The sequence below is a fragment of the Rhea pennata genome, chromosome 13 (assembly GCF_028389875.1).
Source record: "Rhea pennata isolate bPtePen1 chromosome 13, bPtePen1.pri, whole genome shotgun sequence".
In the NCBI taxonomy this organism is placed as follows: Eukaryota; Metazoa; Chordata; class Aves; order Rheiformes; family Rheidae; genus Rhea; species Rhea pennata.
Genome location: NC_084675.1, coordinates 1,578,371 through 1,599,091, shown reverse-complemented (window position 1 = coordinate 1,599,091; position 20,721 = coordinate 1,578,371). Strand labels below are relative to the sequence as shown.

Below are 20,721 nucleotides of genomic sequence, written 5' to 3'. Positions count from 1 at the left end.
GGGTAAATCCCTCAAGGGGTGGTGCAGTGGGACAGCCACAGGCAGTGAGGCTGGGAAGGGATGGCGAAAGGGGGCATGGCAGCAGGCACAGCCAGTCCTCCCAGGGAGTGAGGGCTTACTGGGCTTCCTGACAGTGTGTACAGCCACTGGACGGTCTCAGTGTGGTTGATGACGCCCTGCATCCCATCCACGAAGAGCATGATCTGGCTCAATGCTGCAAGGTAGAGAGCAGGTAGGGTCAGGGCATGATGGGCACAGCTGCAGCAGGTAGAGTCAGAGGTTTTCTATTCCTGCACAACACAGTTCCCCATGTAAAGTTCAAGGTTTGACTACAGAGCCCCATGCACAACGTAGCCCAAACAAACTCACTTACTCACCAGCCTAATTGCGAGCCTCCCTTCCCTGGCATTAGAGGTGCTAGTGCCCACCTGGAGCAACATGCCCAGCTCACTGCTGGCCCCTAGGCAATGCTGGGCCAAATACCAACCCCGGAGGATGTAGTTCTGGTAGTTCTGGTCGGCCTCTGCCCCCACTTTGATCAGGCATGTCAACCCATCCATGTTCACAAACTCAGGCACAAGGTCCTTGTCCTCCTGAGGAGTAAAGCACACATGTTTGCGTGTGGCTCCCATCCCACTCCCCTGGAAAGTATGGAAGATATGGGAGACAAGGGGCACTGGGGCAAGCCAGTCCAGATGGAACCTACTATGTACATGAGTATCACAGCAGAGTATCCTGTTCCAAAATCAAAGGCTGAACTTTGGAAAAGGGGATGGTGAAGGAGAGAAGTGCCAAATCCCACACCTCCTATTCAGGCTTCAAAGGGTCCAGCTTTGACCCCCGCCCTGGGAGGCAGGACATGCAGCCAGCTCTGGGGTAGTGCGCGCCATGGAGGAGTTGGCTAAACCACCCAGCACTGCCCTGGCTGCCCAGCGTGGCACAGCCCATGAGAATGCCAGGGTCCTAGCATGCTCTATGCACCTGGGGAGAGCATACCTGAAAGAGTTGCTTGAGGGAGAAGAGGGATCGCCGCAGCTCCGGTCCCTGGGAGTTGTACAGCTTCTCTGGAAGGGAGCAAGAGAGAGAGTGTCACTGGACCGATGTTGCTTGGGCAGCCTACAGAAGTTCATCATTGGGTTGATCGAAAAAGCACAGCTGCTCAAGGAAGTTCCACAGGTGGTTTTGGAGCACCAGCAGCACTGGCACCAACCATGCTATGAGCATGGCTGGACACACAACCCCCACTATGCTTCCCACCTCTCTGCAGTCTCTGAAGGGCTCCCAAAGTACAGGTGCCAGCTCCTTCTGCATCCTTGGGCTCTATGGCCCCACTAGACCCTTATGCATTTAGCTATCACCCAGGACCTCGGCATTATGAAGGGGCTGTCCCATTGCCCCACTGCCTTTCTGTGGCCGCCCAGGCCCAGAGGTTGGAGACACAGTAGTTGGCACGGCGGAAGTAGCTGCAGCTCTACAATGACAGCTTCTCCCAGCCCCCACAACCTTCCTATTTTCTTTTCTTTTCTTTTCTGCCCAGCAATGACATAAATATCCCCTCTGGTTTCCTGTGCAGAACCGAAACAGGAACTCGGACAGGAGGCAGAGCTAATTTTAACTGTACCTCACAGCAAGGGCAGGTCTGATCCAACTTGGGCACAGCTGTGGCACAGTCTCAAAGTGGGGATGCTGTTCGAGGTGCTCTGGTGCCAGCACAAGCTGTGGGAATAACAGCCCCAGATACCCACTCTGTGCTGCCCAGAGCTGAGCAGCCCTTGCCCAGGAACAAGACTGCAGGATGACACCCACAGCTGCACACTGTTATGACCAGCACTTCACTTTCTGGAGTGCTGAGCTTCATCCTCTTGCTGCCAATGTACTGCAGCAGGGAGGAGACTGCTCCCACTCCTTGCCTCTCCAGGAAAGTTCAGGTCACTGGAACTAGTGAACTAAAAATCCAGTTCACTAGAAATTCAATTTCCCCAGGGGCCTTTTCTAGCTACATACAGCCAGATATCTCTAAAGCCAGCATGTGAGGTCAGAGATATAGCATGCTCAAGGTCTCCATTACACCAGGGCCAGGGTCTTCTTCCACTGGTGGCTGCACCTGGGATGAATCACTAGATCCTTCCCCCCCCCCCCCCCCAAAAAAAAAAAACCCACAAGATTTCATGCAGGAGCAAAAAGACAAATTATGCAGCACCCCAGGGTGCAGCACAGGGAAGGGAGCACCCCTGTGTCCTTGGGCCACCTGTCTCATGGGATAGCCTAGCAGCTCACAAAATCCAGCCCAGGACTGCCACCACAGTCAGCGGGATGGGCTGTGAAATGCTGACTAGACTTGGCTTCCAGGGATTTATTTCAAAACAAAGGTTAATGTTACTTGACTGTATTAATCTATGAGTCTGCTTAGTCCTGTGTGAGGTTTGGAAGGAGGTTTGAAATTATCAATAGATGTCCAGCCCTGGCAGTATGAGGTTATGGACAGCTTTACAGCCTCTCTAACATTCATCTTTAGTTCTCTTCCATGGCCAGAAGAGGGGTTCCTTATGGCTGCCCCAGTCATAGTAACACATTCAGAGAAGGCAGGTGAACATATACCACTCACAAATCCCATAAAAAGCTGTATGGACAGCAGGATGGATAACTGGACTGAATAAGTTGACTAGATCAGATAATCACAAGCACAGAGAAGAGTGCAGAGAACTCCTTGATATGTTCACTTACGACAATGAAAGCCCACAGCGCAGAGGGTGAGCAGCCTGGCACCATCATGCTTGTGGGGCAGCCCCAGGTCACCAAAACTGATTTCATGGAAAGAGGTGCTCATGAACCAAAAAATAGGCTGCATGCACCAGAGCAGCTGCAGGCTGCAAAATGGGACAGCATCAAGTTGAAACTGTAATGTAAGTGATTCCCCAGGGAAGGAATGAGCAGAGAATAGGCACAGAGGGTGCTGGTTTGCTTAGCTAATTCTTCTGCAAATCAAAGCCATAGTTGGAAAGAGAGTCCCCAAATCTGGATGGAAAAAAGGGCCTCCCAAACCATGTGTAGGGATTCCCAAAGTGGCTGTGAACCATCCCTTTAGCACTCAGCTGTGACTGCTCCCCAAGGGCATGCACATGCTGAGGGCTGGGAGTAGAGCAAAGGCAGCTTGCCACCCTTATCAGGAGTGTTCATCAGCCCTCTTCTCCACCCCAGGGATGAATAACAGTCTTGGAGACATCTGCAGCGTTGCAAGGAGCAGCCCAGGTGACTCAGCCTGCAGTGACATTCCCTGAGATGCCACAGTGCCCACAGAAGCTCATGGGATGTGGCAAGTCCTGGCTAGGTTGGTGCATCATCATTGCACCACAGCCCCTCATGGGAAGCCAGAGCAATTGCTATTAACCAGCATTACCTGCAATGCTGCAGAGAAAATGTTTCAAATTTTGCATTATCAAAGGTAGCAGAAACCAAGTTATTTACCAGGGGACTTGCAGGAGGAGCCACAGCACACTTGGCCTGCTGTGGCTCTCATGCAGGAGTTAGCCCCAAGGTAGCTAGCATTCTTGCAGGTACATGCAGGAACTTCTTCAGTGCCCCAACGTCACAGCAGCCTTACAGCTTCAAAAGAGAAGCAGGAAGGGAATAGAAGGCAGACAGCACCACACCAGCTGTTTGGGGACAACAGGACAGCCACCAGTCTCCAGGCAGCCGAGGCCAGATGGAGACTACATGTGGGCAGAGAGACCAGGTGCTACTGTTGACCTAAAACACCTTAGCTGCTTTCCTGACTGAGCGGCCATAGATGTCAGACTCAGCACGTGCTGGGAGAAAGATGCTTCCTAGGAGACCTGGCTCCCTCCTTGCCTGGAAGCAGTGGGCAGGAGTCAGCAGCAACAGCTAGAAGGGCTTTGGGCAAAAGAAGAACTGGAAACCTCTGCTCTGAACAAGCAGAGATTGAAGTCTTTAGGAGCCCGCATGGAGCTGACAGTGGTCTCTGTCCCCTGACTGCCACCACCACACAGCCTTTCACACTGCTCCAGACCAGGCATTCAGCTTTGCCCCTCCTGCCTAAAGAGGGTCTGTGCTGAGGTCCCATAAGCTCACCTCATGGCCTTGTGCAGCTGAGTATTTTCTTTGGCCAGCATGGAAACCTCTGCCCAGCGCAGAGTGCTGAATCAGCCAGACAGCACTCATTAGTGCTGCTGGCTCAGTGCACCCTGGACATAGCCTCTGCTTCTCTCACCTCACACAGCAGTGACTAGAGCACAGACTTATTATGTTTTTGCATAGCTGTGGTGCTGGTTTCCGGAATCTGGCTCATCCCCTCTATAGCATCCTGAGTTATTTGAGTCAGATTATGAGCTTTAACAAGCCAAAAACAAGGCAGTCCAAAAAGGTTTCAAGACATGCTGATTAGGGCTCTGTAAAACATGTGGTCCCAGCACCCACCCCCTCCTATTTATTGGGTTGTTTGAGCAACAAAGACAGAAAGCAGAGCAGCCTGGACCTCATCCGGTGCCTGGGAACCACTAGCAAGGAGCACTGCCATGACCCTAGCCTTCCTGCAAGGAAAGGAAAAGAGGATACATGCTGGGGATGGGGGGCAAAGCCCAGTGAGGAATCCCAGTGCAAGATGCTGCAGAGCTGAAAAGAAATAAGGGTCCAGAAGGCACAAATCCATGTGCCTGCCCTGAAGAACTTGCACACACTTCCCTGCCTTAGCCTCACTCAGCATTGCCAATAGTGATGCCTGGCTCAGGGACCAAAGGGTGCAGACATGCCTCATGGGCAGGGAAGGGATCCTCTCCTCAACCATGTCCACAGTCACTGTTTGGCCAGGCAGAGAGGCTGCAGACTGGTGTGGCCAGCTGATGCTTGTTTGGCAACACTCTGTTCAAATGCTCTTTTTTTTCCCATGCTAAAGACAGAAAGACTTGAGACTTCCAAGTATTTTGCTGGTTCTCCAAACAGGATGTCTGAACCAGGCCTTTCTTCTGCACACGAGCTATTTGTTTGTGTTCTCTAAAACTAAATTTAGAGTTTGCCTGAATGACCCAGAATATTTGCAGTGTGTGAACCTTTGGCTCTCAGCCTAAGAAGCACAAGTCTTGATCTCTGGGGGTGGAAGAGATTAACCCATAGGTTCCCCGTGAGGCTGGCTGGGCAAATTTCCCCTGCACTTGGACTCTGAGAAGGGCCAGAGGGTTACAGATAGGTTGAGAGTGTGGATCAGGGCCAGGAAAATGGAAAAAGCTGTCCAGAAAAAGGTGTCCAGAAAAAGTACCCTTCAGCTGTGTGTAGCACTCTGGCCATGGCTAAGGTGGGAACATGCCATTGGGGGCTGGGGGCCCTACAACTCCACGTCATGCCCAAGGCAACAATATGACTCAAACCCTCTTTCTTACAGCAAAACTGAGCTATATAGACCTATAAGATACCCACTGGAAATGCCAAACTGCCTTGCCAGGCCAAGCAGATTTATGGAAACCCATACACTCGCAGGAATAGCACCTGCAGTCCTGGGATGCCCCATCTCCCTCAGCCCAAGCTCACCCACTCCTCTGCAAATGGCAGCCAAACTATGGCACAGGGCTTGGCAACAGCATCAAGCTTGACAAGAGCTTGAGGCTCAGCAAAGGTACTGTGCCCACAGGCTCCATTTTGGAGGAGACAACCAAGCCGCTTTCAGCACATTCGTTCTTGGGACACCCATATCTGGGGAGCTGCTCCCTTTTTGAACTACAAATTCCTTGAAATTAGTCTTCCTGAGCACTACCTAGGACATCCATGTGGAAACATGCTCCTGACCCTTCAGAGGGTGTCTGTTCTGGCAATCTGTTCCCTCCATCAGCAAAATTATACCGGGAAGAAAAAGGCCAGGATGCCGTCCACCCCAGGAACACGGCACAGTTGTCCAGAAACAATTCTTGCAGTTTTGCCATATTTTTATGCCCTTTACTGTGCTTTCTGCTCATTCCCAAGGGAAGTGCATGTCTGTGCCTCTTCTCTCTACAGTCCCTTCCCAGGATGGTCCTCTCCTCCCTGCTGCTTTTCTCCATGTCCCCTAAGTTTAACCTGCAGCATCAGCCCCAGGTAGCCTCCCACTCCCAGTTCACACACCATTAGCAGGGTTTATATCACTGCTTCAAGGCAGGAGACAGCTGCCACCTAGGCTGGGAGGCCCCTGCTCCTGCCAAAACATGTGTTTCACTGCCACAAGCCCCTTTGTCCTGGCAGGAGCCACGAGGCTGAGTGTGTACAGCCTTCACTTTCTCCCTATAGTTCCCAAGCAGGGGATGCACTGCATCATCTGGACCCTGCATCCTCAGCATGCCCTACCCGGGCTGCCATGACACCCTGGCTAGCAGTATGGTCACCCACAGGACACAGCACTGAGTGCTTATGGCACCACCAGCCCCAGCTTGCACCAGACACCTTTGTGGTCTGTGCTGGAGGGGTGATGGACTGAGCTGGGAGCTTTCACTCAGTACTGCTGGACCTACAGCCCAGGGGCATGGGGAGTGGCAGGCCCTGTTCTGCCTTCCACCACCCGGCAGAGACAGCCATCATCACGAGGCAGGCAAGGAGCTGCTGGAAGATGTGCAAAACAGACCCTAGCAGCCTCATCCACAGCTGCCATTGCCTTTGGGTGGCTGACCTGCTCCCCTGCTCTCATGAGCCTTTTGTGTCACAACAAAGCATCAGGGCCTTGGAAAGCTCCAGTTTCCAATGAAGCAGAACTCCAATTTTTGCCTCTCTAGATGTGTCCCAGCCTTCCAACCCACAGACCTGCCCCAGCAAGGCTCTGCTGCCCCTGGAGTTTAGTCAGTGCAGGCAGGCTCTGTGGATCCTGCACTGGAGCAGCCCCAACTGCACTGCTTGCTATCTTCCCAACAAAAAGCCTAGTTGAAACTCAGATCAAATCCTCCCTGATGCCACTGGCTCCTATACACTGACTTCTGCCGTCAGAGTGAGGGAACATGGTGGCAGAGCTTGCCTGCCCTTCCTGGGACTACGTAGCTATCTCCAGTGTCACATCCAAGCAACAGCTCCATGTCACATCCCTGGGGCACCCACTCCACGCTCAATGAGGCAGCCCCTGCTCCCAGGCCTCTCCTGTGCTCTGTCACAGAGAAGGGCTGGAGAGCTGCATGGAGTAGCTGGTGCTCATCTGGACTCATGTTGGCCCTCAGGAACAATGTGAGGGCTCGCTCAGTCCAAGCAGCCGCATCGCAAGCAGTTCAGTTGGTGGTCATGCAGCAAGGCTTGCAGGGCATCCCCTGACTCACCAATGATGGCATGGACTCGGACGGAGAGCTGTGTGCGCAGAATCAGAGTTGGCCGTCTTCCCTTTCTGGGATGAGAGGAAATGCAGTGTGAACGCCAACAACACTAAGAGTCCCCATCCTCCTACCACAGCCCCCCCCTCCCCCCCGGAGCTCCTCTCTCTCAGCACCCAATGGCAAGTGCTCGCATGCTGTGGCAGGAACACACAGGATCTCTGTGTCTACCTTAAGCCAGCACCGGAGGGCCCAAGGGCCCACTTGCCCCACATCACTCACCTGACCTCCTCATAGAAACCCTCCAGATCATCCTTCTGCTCCAGCAGGGACAGGTCAAGGTCTAGGTAATGTCCGGACGGTGAGATCTGCAGGGTGCAGTCTTCCAGCTGGAGAAGCAGACAACTCATGTGAGCAGCAAGCCTTCGTGCCTGCATGCCCAGCACCCACCATGTGCCACTAGTGTGAATGGCTACAGACACATCTCTCCCTGCAGCCCAGCTCTGGTTCCTGGAGGAAGCGAGTTCCCTCTATCAAACCTCCTGCCTGCACCTTTGCTTCACCAGCACTTCCAAGTGCCATCAGACTCAGTGCTGGCCTGCTTGAGACTCTTGCTCTGCTCTACCATGAGTGCCAGGTTCAAGTGACCCATGGCCATAGGTCCCTACTTAGTTCCCTTTGACATTGCCAGCACTTACGCTCTGTCTCCTGCTGGGAAATGCCTTGGAGCCCGTGGCCCCAGGACACTAGCTGGGAAGACCAAGGTGTTGGTGCCAGATTGGGAAAGCAATGCAGAGCACCAGGCCAGGAAAAATGCAAAATGAGCACAGAACAGACAGTGGCCATGGTACTGAAGAGCTTGCTGCTCACAGACCTCCCGCTTGGGCAGGATATGACTGATTCAGCCCAGGAGCTAGTGCTGGAGGCTGACGCATCTGATCCACTCCCTCAGGCTCCCTTTAGTCAGCAGAGGTGCAGCCAAGGTCCAGTTTATATTGCCCCAGGGGTGGTTACTTGATAGGGCGGATGAATTGCCTCTGACTGTACAGTCTCTGGTGACTGTCAAGGCACCCAGACCACCCAGCTCACACAGAGACCCTGTACCACAGCAAATCCCACATGGGTGTCCCAGCACTAAGAGCTCTGCCAGCCTCAGGCAAACCCACCCTGGCCAGCCTGCTGAGGGACAGCACATGCTGGGCCTGGCACAGGAGGCAGAGTGGTGACTCACAAGGCCTGACTCAGCCTCTAGCTCATCAGGCTGCTACGCACTACCTTCTTGTGAGACAGGGAAAAGCACAGTCTGAGGCCAAGCTAGGATAAGGCAAGAGCATCTTCCCCAACAGCCTATGCACAGCACCTGCTAGAACCCTAGCCACCAGGCACAGCATTAACAGGTTTCCTGGCCACTGTGCACAGCACCCACAGTGCACTTGGGCCACCGCACACAACACCCACAGCAGGTGAGCCACCAGGCACCCGAGCCACCATGCACAGCACCCAAAAAGTGCCTGAGCCACTAGACACTCAACCCATCATAACACAAGACCCTCAGTGCCTGCCTGGATGAGACCTTGTTGCCCCACATGTTGACTCTCCTTCCAGCCTTCCCCCGGGCCCTCCCATTAACATGGGCCCATCACCTCTCTGGGTTCACCAAGAGAGCTGGCAGGGCTCCTGAGCAAGCTCGCACAACCAGCAGCCCTGCAGAAGAGATCTAGTCTCATGATGCTCACAAGCTCGCATCTCCCACAGCCTCACTGCACACTAGAAATTGGGACAGAGCAGTTTGCCCTACAGGCCTGACTGAAGCCAAAAGGATAGCAGTATTTGCCTGACTTTGCCAGCATTTCTGCTGCTGCATTGTGTCTGGTCCTGATCCTAAAATGTTTGCACCTTTGTTGCATCTCAGAGTAATCTGTGAGCCTTTCCTAAGCTCTTGCTGCTGCAGGAAGCAGTCAGAGCAGCAAGGCTGCACAGAAGTGTTATATAACTACCTGGGGAGCCAAGGACCATAGAACAGGAATAAAACCCTACTATTAATAGAGCTAATACTGCAAAAAGAGCAAACAGCACATGCTACATGTAGGAAGAGAAGTGGGACTGGTCAGCCCTCTAAATATACATCTCTTCTCAGACTCAAATTACAGGAACTTCTGGGTGCACCTCTGTGACTATGGTATTCAGATGCAGATAACCACAGCTCCCCTGGCTTTATCATCAAACAGCTGTCCCTCCTACTCCCTGAGGTCGGGGAAAGTTGAGGATACCTTTGGCAAAGACTAGTTTGGCTAACACCTCTGAATGCAGCTCCTGCGTCTCACTGTGTTTGTTTTCCATTAAAACCCTGGTTTCTTGAATCACAAGTTTGCACAAGACTGCGCATATGACTTCAGTAAGAGCACAACTTCAAAACAAGAGGGAAAAGAAAAAGCTCAAAGTGCATTAAGGTAATTAATGATCTGATGCCTGACTAAGGCTCAGGATAACCAGCAGTTTGTCAGGGCACTGCTGTTGGTTCAAACACAACTGCTACCCGGTTAGCATCGCATGCTACCTCCTGGGGTGCTTAGCTGCATCAAGCACATGCAATAAATCACCACAGTCCTGGCCACATCAGACAGCCATGGCAGCACTGCACGAAGGACATGGCCAGCCAGCATTCCGATACAGCCTGAAGAGCCTGCAGAACTGCTGCTGCTCAGCAGCACATCGTGGGAGACCAAAGCAGTGTTTCCTGCACCAGCCCTCCAGGAGTCTGAAGCAAGAGCTCCTGGATGTGAGCTCTCTGGCTATGTAAGGAGGTACTGATAACGATGACACCAAAAAAAGTTCTCTTGCTAAGGAAAGCTTAAAGTCCCACCACAAGGGCTGTGCTCTCCTGGGGCATCATTCTGCACCTTTCTAAGGTCAGAGATCACATGGGTGCTGTAGCTTGCACCAGCAGCCAGCTCCAATCAAATACAGAGAGTAGCAATTCCCACATCGCTCCAATACAAAAGTGTCAGCTCTACTGGGCTGCCAAATCCCAGACAAGTCAGGGTTAATGTTCGTGACTCCTACTGGAACCCAGTTACATGTCCCAGCTGGCTGTGGAGGCCAAGTCCCTGGAATGCAGCTGCGAGTTTCCCATGTGAGCTTGGCAGCAATGGAGCTCCCCACAAGGGGTAATCCAAAGGCAGAGCCCTGGACTTGAATGCTAACCCTCAAGCTGAGAGAGTCTGCAAGCACTAGGCCCCCCCCCCCCCAGGGATGGAGACAAGATGTTCCAGGCTTGGGCTGCCCTAGGAACCCTCCTGGGGCAGTACTTCCTGTGCTAGAGAGTACTGACTGCCTGAGGAGCCTGAAATGAGGTTACTCCCGGGCCCTTAGACAAGGTCTTGAGACGTGTCATGGGCCTATGCCACAGATATGCAAGACCTGAGCCCAGGCCTTGTGGTCACGCTGCTGGGGATGGCAAGTTTGGGCCACAGGGTACTGATAGCTCCCAGCGCACAGCTGTATCTCAACTCTAAAGCCCCAGCCCCAGAAGGCTGCTTTGATCCATCTGCATCACGAGCATAAAACACTTTTAAAATAGTTTGTGCTTTAACCTGGGCTTTGTGAGTTACAGACAAACCAGAGCTCAGAAAAGTGGGAGAGCATCCCATGCTCAGACCTCTAGCTTGCAGCTCCTGGGACCCCTAGCTAGCCCCACAGAGATTCAGACATCTTCCATCTACAGCACAGGGTAGTTTATAAGACTTCTTTAGACCAAGATGATTGGGCTGGTCCATCACTGGAGGGGTACAAGTTCCCTGTGCAGGAGCCAGGCTCCCAAAGGCCTAGAGAGGATTTTCCTGTCTGTGTTAAAATCCAGTTCTCCACTCTGATGGCTCCAACCTGAAGCATGGAGAAGGTGGAAACACACAGGTGTCTCTAATACCAGCACGTGTAAAGCCAAGCACTGAAGCCACCCTGAAGATCAGAGAAGACACTCATAACTGGCAAGCGATTTCTCAGGGAAAGCCTGCTTCCCCTGGAGCAGTACTATCCTTCCCAAACTGTGGGGGCAAGCAATGGAGATGTCTCCACCTAAGCATATCTAGAGTCCTCTATAGCCAAGGCAGACAAACAGACACATCTAACACTAGGTTATAGTAAGCCCAAGTTTCCATTCTCGACCCCAGGGCAACCCCACAGCTAGTTGCCTTTCTGGCCTTGACTTGCTCACATCAGTAGGTGCTGGTATCATCTGCCTTTGTGGAAATCGGCAGAAATGATGATGCTGGGCAAAAGCCAGCAGGCTACACAGGGCACTTGCAGTCCAGCAAGGCTGATGTGACACCCACACTTCAACCCTGCCACAGAGCAAAAAGTGAGACCACACAAGGGAGCAACATGGCTTCTCTTGGCTCTTTTCGGAGACTGAAACAAAGTTGCTCTATAGAGCTAATGCTTCCTGTAAAATGCTGGTTTCTATATGCATCAGCCATATATCACAGTGGTCATTTCAAACTAGCTTTGGGCTGCTCATAAGTTGACCCTGAGTTTGGTGCAGCTGATGGGGAAGGACCCTTCATGGCTAAGATCAAGAGAAAATCCTCTGGATGCAGTAGTCTTGTGCTGCTTGGAGACAAAATCTGTTCTGGTTTCTTACACCCTGTAAGCAGGGACTCTACAAACCTCAGTGCTTTCCAACCCCCTTTTGGGTCTATGAGTCAAGCTGCAATCTGTTACACGTCCCAGATTGCCTATGGCTACACAGCATCTGTTTGCAGGGTGTTTTTTCTGCTCATCAGAAATAGTGATGCATTTCCTTGCAAAAGTTGGGGTTTTGAGTAAGCGAGTCTCACTGCCAGGCCAGTAAGTCAGACTTGTTCACATCTTCCCCACTGTCCCCAAAGCAGCTCAAGCTTGCAGCATTGGCCACAACAACAGCTTACCCCCTGCAGAGGCAGTGCTCGGGAGACTTTCTCAAGATGAAACAAGAGTGCCATAAAAATGCTTAGTAACTAGCAAGGTAATTCAAGGACCCTGGGGCTCAATTAAGCTAGTGCAGCTCTCTGGAACAGAGAAGGCCCCAAGCAGAAGAAGCAGCACTGCCAGGTTGTCCTTTGTCCTGGGGAGAAGGCAGAGAAGTGAGTTGCGTGTTCAGGGTCAGAGGACTTGCCAGGACTTCTTTCCCCTCTGCCTCCAGGGCAATAAACCTGCATGTCATTCATTGCCCTTTCACAGCAGAATGTGCATTTTAGGACTCCTTTTCCCACAGAGCAAGAAGTACACCTGGGAGGAGCCAGTTCTTCTCATGAACATCAGCACTGGCAGTGGCATGGGGACAGGCTGCTTCAGAGCCATCTCATTTCAAGGACATGACTTCTGCAGAAATCCTAGCAGGCTCTCGCCTCCCAAATTACTTACCTCCAAACAGCAGCACCAGCCACTACCTCAGAAATAAGCCCTCTCCAAGCCAGCATCACCCCAGCTCCTTCTTCCACCCTCACTTCCTACAGCCTGACCCTGAATGCTGCCATGCTCTGCACTTTCTTGCTCCCCACAATTTCCTGGGAGCTACAGCTGGCCCCAGCACTGTCTCAGTAGCAGAAAAGGCTCACAGGCAAGGCAGGAAAGGGTCAAGCAATGTCTATATTCCCACAGCCCACAACAGCTTCATACTCTTCCTGCTAAGCCTCTATCACAGCAAGGCATGGTGTATACCAGTGTGAGAGGACACTCCAAGGACATACAGTGAATATCCTTTTTATCTGGCAGTAAAGGAAACACTTCTCTCCCTTTCCAACACTTTTTTTTTTTCCCAGTAACCACAATTTACCAACATTACTGAGCTATTTAATGATCTGGTCCGCTCTCTGTCTCTCTCAACCCTTGAAGCACATTTTTAAAGGAACTGTGGTGACAACACTTGATGCAGAGATGCCGCTTTATGCCTCCTCATGCTGCCACTCAGCCAGGCCTGATGCAGCTAGCTGTCCTCAGAATGGAGACAAGTAGCATCTAGATGGGTTTCCAAACCAAATCAGCCTCAGCTGGTAAGAAAGAAACCCATAGGGCCAAATGTGCTTCAAACACACTGCCAGAAGCTGTTGTGTGGAAACCAGGGCTTAGGGTGGAGTGGAGCTGGCAGGAGAGCCAGAGGAATGCCAGGATTGCAAAACAGACACAAAATGTGCCACGTGAGAGCAGGGCCAGCTGGGGTGGGAGTTAGTCAGCCCTGGAGTGTTGAGTGCTTGGAAATACACCACATAGCTATTCTAGGAAGGATCTGGGGAATTTACTGAAATATTTATTATTTATTTCAGCTGAGGCAGAACTCAAGCTTGAGACAGTAGGGCACTGCTAAACACAAGGCATCAGAGAGTCAGAAACAACCAGCATCACAAATCTCTGCTCATCCTTCCAAAACATGGCTGGATTCATAGTTTATACTTCTATGAAGCCTCTTCAGGATTAATTTTATTAGATCTAAAGTACAGTCAGATACCAGAGCTAAGAGCACTACAGAAATATTTGTAGCACCCATAACTCATAGCATTGTTCCCCATGTGTTTAGGGCATTCACCCCTGTCCACTTTATATACAAGTAAAAATCTCTTACACGCTAGGTGATGCAGTACTGTTCACTCTCAGACACATGTCCTATTGTATAATGTCTGAAAAAGCTCTAAAACAGATACAACAGCACCTGGACTCAAGCCGTGCAATTGCCCCACACAGGCATCTGACACAGTCCCTCTATATCTTCTCTCTTTGCCTCACATCCAGAGGTGACAGACAAAAATAAGCGAAAGGGAGCCTGCAGTCAGCAGCAGCCTGAAGCTGGCACCATGGTCATCAGACATAAGAGAAGGTCCTTGCAGGAGCAGCCCCACCAGGCAGGCAAGAATATTCACATTTCAACTGCCATGATTCGCTTTTGGGGCTAATAGGGTGGTTTACTGACCCAATCTCTCCCAGGATCACAGATTAGGGTCATGGTTTTACACTCACATCCTTTCTCAGCCAAGCTAGAGGAGTAGCAGCTTTTCCTTTTTTAGTGAAAGCTGGAAGCAGCATGAACGGACAGGGTTATGTCTCCTTAGAGTGCCACAAGAGTGTTTATTACCAGGCTGCTCAGTTACTGCTTCCTGCCCTTTTCTACGTGATGGATGGGAGCAAGTGCTGGTATTGCCCAGTCTGTTATTACAGAAAAAAAGCAGACTAGGAGGGATCTCTGGAGGTTACCTCACCCCAGCCTCCTGCCCAAAGCAGGCCCAGGAACTGTCCCCTTCTTGCGCACTTCCCTCCTAGGCTCCTCCATCTGAGGCCTAGGATAGACTTCTTTCTTGTCAACTGATACCATGCCATTTTGTCTGTCATTCTGCAGGACCCATGTTCAACCATCCTCTCGAGAAGCACTGCTCCACAGCACAAAAGTAGTGATGGAGGGGAGCTGTAGCTCTGCTGAGCGGCTGGTACCTAGCAGCCACCCCAGCACGACCAGGCATCCAGTAAGCTGCAACGCTCAGCATGAACACCCAGATACAGCTCCTGCCTTGGGACCCATGTGAACAATGAGGACCTTGTCAGGAACCAAGGAATACCGAAAACTGCTCTGAAGTAGGATTTTGGTCTAAATATTTAAAAAGATGCAGAGAGAAACATTTCAAAGTAGTTAAATTAGTGGGGAGGCAGTGCTGCTGATAATTCCCAGTCTCCGCTACTTTCAAAGTACAGAAAAGCTACCAGAAGCACAGAGCTGACCTGATAATTCCCCAGACATCCAACAGGACATACATCATCCTGCTGGCTGCTCTGAAAACAAATTCTCCAAGAGGGCTGTAACCTGCCTGTTCTCCACTGCTATGTTTATATACTGATGCTGCCTTTTCTGACCCATCCTGCTCATTGTTGCTCATCCCCGATGCACACTCAGACACACTCTGCCTTTTCCTCCCATGCTAGTTGCCCCAGATGAGCATATCAAACTACAGCCCTCCAAGCAAATCCATAGGAAAGCATAATGGCTCCAAGCCCTACATAACTTGCCTCCTCCCTGCCCTCTCAAACCAGTCCCAGGCAAGCTCCCCTTAGCTTTGGGGTCCGATTTCTTCATTCACAAATCATTCACCCACAAAAGCTCCATGCCACCACTGCAAGTAGTTCTCTAAGCTGTCTTATATGTGAGGTCTTTGGGAGCTCAGTTAAATGGGGCAAAGATCCTCAGAAAAGCTCCTTTCTTGTTCAGGAGTCGCTCTTCACAACCTCCCTTTGGCCAATTAGGAAACAGAGAACAACTAACCTCACCACTGCTGGTGGAATGGAGTTTGCATACTATACACATGCCACCAGCAATAACTTTTCTCTTTTGTATCAGTACAGAGTGTTTTCTGTGAGTGGAAGCACAACCTATCACACCAAAGCAGGCGAGCCATTCGCTCTTCCCCAGGTTTCCGGGAGAGGAGGGGAAGGAAGGCTCCAGCCAGCTCGGTATTCCCATTGTTTGGAAAATCTGTAGATTCAGAGCTGAGATAGCATTGCTGTGACACCAATGCAGCGCACAGGTCACAGGAGCACAGTGGTCTTTAGAGAACAAGGGGACAAGAAAACAGGGTCACTCACGGGGAATCCTGCCAGGGCAGGTAGTCAGACACAGCTCGCTTCTGGCACTAAAGCTGTACTACGTCAGCCCTGCCAAAATCAGCCTTCAGAGGAAAACAAACTGACTGCAGACAGTATCTCTGTTATCCCTCACAATTTGGTTTGCAGTCACAAACGGCTGGTGCAGCTACAGCCCATGACTCAGCAGGTTACATGTTTGTAGAAAACCACTTACATAGACTTGCTGGGTTTAAAAACATCCAAATAAAATTGAGTGAATGCCACCCAAATATGCTACAAAAGTGCTGGAAACTAAAAAAAAAAAGATATGATCAGTCTGAATCAGAACAATGCAGCTGGCCAACATAGAAAATAAAATGGGAAGGTATTTCAGGCACAAACACACTTTCCGGAGAGCATGAAAAAGTCATTAGCTGTGGGTCCCATTCAGGAAGAGGAAACACTTAAGTGTCACTGAAGAGGGAGCAGGAGAGGCTGTCCAATGGCCTGAGGCAGCAGGCCCAGGCACAAGGATGCACAGTGATGTCCATGCAAGAAGCTGTTTTCAATGGCACATTTCTGCCCTGGAGCACATGCCAGCTTTACCCCATGGCCTTGCTCCTTCAGTGAGCATCTTCACTGTTCGTAGGAAGAGTAGCTCCTCTGCAGGACCTCAGTCTTTCCCCTATGGTTCATTATCCCCCAAGTGCCTGCATTTCAGTCCTCCTCCAGGCTGACCAGCCAATGATGGCTATCTCCCTTCTGGCCTTTTCCTGCCCATCATCACTAATCCTCCTGAAAGCTACTGTGGAGTGTATTCCTCCAGGCAGTATGTTGGTGGCTCTCCACAACCAGCATCATTAGGTACACTGCCCAACACACAGCACATCAGGACAAGTCTAGCATTGGGCATTGCCATCTGAATTTTTAGAAGAGGTTCTAAAAAGGAAAGGAAAATCTAGCTGTTCATTTGCTAATTTTAGCACATCAAGTAATTGAGCTCCAAGCATTACCTGGCACAAAGAGCATGTCCATATGAATAAAACTTTCTGGGGCTTGTGCCAGGGTAATGATGCCTGTAGTCTCCTGAGTGCCAGCTTCTAATTTGGACTGAAACAGATGGCTCAGGTAGCCTTCCTCCATGGCACACAGATCCTGATGACCATAGTGAGAAGCTCATCACAGAGACATCAGCTCACATAAACCCTAGCAAGTGTCCTAGTTTGCTTGTTGTCGCATCAGGATACATCACAGCTGTCACACCACACAGTTCTTGCTGGCTAAGGAAGGCTCCATGAAATGAAGGCAGCAGGGGATAAGAACTTGATTTATAAGCCCAGAGCAGGGTGTTAGTAGCCCTTCTATGATTTTGTCAAGGACCACAGAGTGCATCATGAAAAACTACAGAAGAAGCACCTGGCATTTGCCTTATGCAGGGAGCAGAACCTAAATCTGTGCGGCAAAGGAGATCTTTCGCCCCACTTCCAATGTATCTCTGCTGGACAGAGGTGTTCACCACAGTACACACAGCTCCCCAGCCCTCAGGAACTTTTCCATTCAACCTCCAGCCTCTTATGCCACTCGCAATGCACCACTCCGGCGCTCCAGGATGGTGATCCCATTACAGATAGCTCCTGCCCAGGGAGGAGAACATATGCCTGAAATTTGAGTTTGCTCCATTCATCATGTCTCAGGCTGTTTGTTCCCATACAAACTCTGTTTAGTCACTGACTAAAAATCCCATGACTGTGACAACATGAGACGCTGCTGCTCTGCTCCAAGAAAAATGAAAATCCAGATGAAAGGGAGCTTGTTTGGTGCAGGCAAAGGTCTCACAACAAGGCCTTTTCTCCTGGCAGACCAAAAAGCTCCACTTGCGTGGGAGTCAGGCATACTGAGCCGATTTCCCCCTCATGCTGCCTCCAACTCCCTCACCTCACAGCCATGGCTCTAGGAAGGGAATGCTTCTCCTCTGCCTGGCTGGACACCTGCCATTCCCCTCTCTTGTCTTCACTCTTATGGCCCTGTGAGCTGCAGAACAGAGATATTTGGCCATCTCCAAAGTTGGGAAAGCATGCTGCCAGGTTCTATACCTCACATACATGTTTGTAAGACGGAAAACAAGCCTGTTCTCACCTCAGTTCTTAGCAGGAGGCAGCCATGAGGGATGGTCTGAGAGCATCATGCATTTTGAAGAGACTCCCAAACCCCTGCAGAAGAGGCAGGCAGTGTCCCCCACCTCCTCCGCTCTCCATGCCCTTGGGAGAAGGGGGCTTCACGTCCCCCTTTCCCTGTCCCCCAGCCTGAGGGCATAATACCAGTCCAAGTTCAGACATGAATGCAAGCAAGATAACCAGCAAGGCACCAGTACCTCACGTCAGTCTCCTCCCTTCCTCCCAACTGCTCTTTCTTGTAATAGAGAAAGCGGTTGCACGTGGAGCACAGGCCCTCTGCTCATCACACCAAAGGAAAGGAAAGTGCTCAGCACATTTTACTGTGTGTGTTATTTTCTTTGTGGCTCTCAAGCAGCAAATTCACCTCTGCTGCCAAAGGAAACCAGTTCTTTTGCAGGATAAGGGGCAGGTGGCCTTCCAGCTCTCGGTGCAGTCTCATTCTCCCCATCACTTTTTCAGGCCCTGCATGCTGCTGGCAAGTAGGCTAGGTTCTGGTCTGGAGTATTAGAGAGGCCACTGCAGGCAGCATGCATCTCTATCATCCCTGACCCATACAGGGTAGACACTAAAGTACAATGGAGACATCAGCTCCTTCACCTTCTTCAGCAAGCCTTCACTGCTGGATTTCTCGCTGACCTGGTGGCTGCACAGAGCTAAAAAGTGCCAGGGTGACCCCAAGCCCACTGCAGTCTCCATGCCAGAGAGGCAAAGCAGACTAAATAAGGCTCAGCTATGTCATCCTCCTGATAGCCAGTATGGAAAGGGAGGCTGACGTAATACTATGTTTCCTAGCTCAGTCTAAGAGACAAACTCATGCCTAGCCATTGTCCCTACTTCCCGAAGCACGTGAACACTAATGCTTTTGCTATGTTAGAGCTCCTGCTAAATTGGACTGGTCTAAACAAGCATATCCACTTCCTTTAGGACAACTCAGTCAGAGCCAGACAAGAAATGGCCTCACCACAGGGGCTCACGAATCCCTTCCATGACTTGCATGAGTATAGCAGTGATCACTTCTGCAAGTCTCTAGGCACCGCTTGGCTCCTGCCAGCAGTTGGAACTCATTTGTAGCCATCCCTCTGGGTAGCTGTGTCCCCATCCTCAAAGTCCTGCCACAGCACAAACACGGAAAGCCCTGTCCTTCAGATGCACTCACCAACCCCTCATTTCTTTCAGGGAATGTCTCACAGTTTTGCCTACACCCTCCCAAAGTCATCCTAACCCAGCTTTCTCCAGTCCTTCCCAAACTCCACCTTGCAAGATATCAGCCTTGCCAGCTGTGCCCCCCTTGCAGCTGTAGGCTCTCATCCTCTGCTTTCCCCTGCTTATTCTCAGCCAAAACCCCACAGGTTTTAACTGTCCGCTCAACACTCTGCTTTCTTTGCCCCACGCCACCTGAGAACCTTCTCTTTGGCAGGGCATTTAGCCTAGGGCACATCTTGTGTCCAAGCACTACACAGCCCTCGAGCACTCTGTCAGGGCAGAAGGTGAATTCCACTGCTCCCTGAACTGTGCTCACAAGTGGAGCTAGTTCCTTAACAGTAAAGCAAAAGTTCCTGACATGACTTGGGCACCAAGACTGGTCCGTCCCTGCCAGGACAGGCAAGGGGGCAGAGCCCAGCCACAGTACTGCAGACACAACCTGTTGCAAGAAGCACTGTGACAAGGCAGGCGTGTGCACCTACTTCTCTGGCAGCCTCCTGCACAGGAGCAGGAGAGATGTTTCTGGAACGGTGAGGACTAGCCTCCCTTCTGAGGGCAATTTCATTCAGTTCATAGCTGTCCTCTCTGCACACTCCAGCAGAATAGTGCCATGACTAAGTGACTGCAGTTTCATGCTGAGAGGAAGGCTGAACCTGGTTCACCTGGCCACCACCAGGGTTATATTTTAGGGTAGTGACGAAGCTAAAACTCTGTGCAGCAGAGCACTGAAGACCGGCAGGAGCACCCAGGTCCCTGCACAGTTGCATTGCCTAGCTCCCAGCACCATGCCAATCACGGCCAGCACACACTGCCATGTGCTGTGCATGTGGGTTGGCAAGCCCCAGAGCTGCTGGGTGGCAGGAGCCCCCAGACCCACAGGGCACTCAAGGCCCCCAAACCTGTACAGACTCCCAGTGCTCCAGTGTCAAGTGGTCCCCTGGTGCGCTGCACCCCAGTGCCTGCCTCCTGTGGTGCCATCATGTTCTGTCCCCTGCTGTGTACTGGGGTCCCAGGTTTTCATGGTGAGGTGACGTAATGCCAGTGCCCCCACGGTGCCTTCGAGCTCTGATACTCTTCTCCGACCATCTCCTGCTGCATGTCCCTACCTCTGCCCTGTCCCCTGAAGCGTCCCAACAACCCCGTGCCGGTCCCCGGGGGTGCCACGGAACACTCCCTGCCCGTCTCCACGGTTCCCCGGTGCCCGTCCCGCACGATGTCCCATTGCGTGGGGCCCCAGTGTCCCCGCGGCGCCCCACTGCCAGCTCCTCCCCGCCCCGGTGCCCCATGCTCCGGGCGCCCTCACCGGCAGCGGCGCGCCGAGCAGGCGGTGCAGCGCGGGCAGCTGCGCGCCCAGTGCCAGCGCCTCCGCCACGTCGTAGACGGGAGCCCGGCGTGGCTCCGGGAAGCTGCCGCAGCCGAAGGGGTCCGCATCCTCCAGGTACTGCACCCGGCACGGCACCACCGCCTCCGCCATGGCGGCGCCGCGACTGCCGCCGCCCCGG

At 51.8% G+C, this 20,721-nt stretch overlaps 1 protein-coding gene across 6 annotated transcripts in view; it reads right to left on the bottom strand.

Moving 5' to 3' along the window:
• FHOD1 (formin homology 2 domain containing 1) overlaps window positions 1–20,721 on the bottom strand; it is a 31,131-nt gene extending 10,410 nt beyond the window's left edge. For 4 of the 6 annotated variants that reach the window (XM_062586157.1, XM_062586155.1, XM_062586156.1 and 1 more), the window contains exons 1-6: window positions 20,523–20,721; window positions 7,548–7,654; window positions 7,275–7,339; window positions 997–1,064; window positions 488–593; window positions 120–214 (exon numbers count right to left, since the gene is read on the bottom strand). In XM_062586157.1, the coding sequence (XP_062442141.1) occupies window positions 120–214; window positions 488–593; window positions 997–1,064; window positions 7,275–7,339; window positions 7,548–7,654; window positions 20,523–20,693 (612 nt within the window). In that variant the 5' untranslated portion in view covers window positions 20,694–20,721. Of the gene's footprint in view, window positions 1–119; window positions 215–377; window positions 467–487; window positions 594–996; window positions 1,065–7,274; window positions 7,340–7,547; window positions 7,655–20,522 lie in introns of those variants that run through there. The other 2 variants (XM_062586159.1, XM_062586158.1) reach the window with 2 other exon arrangements.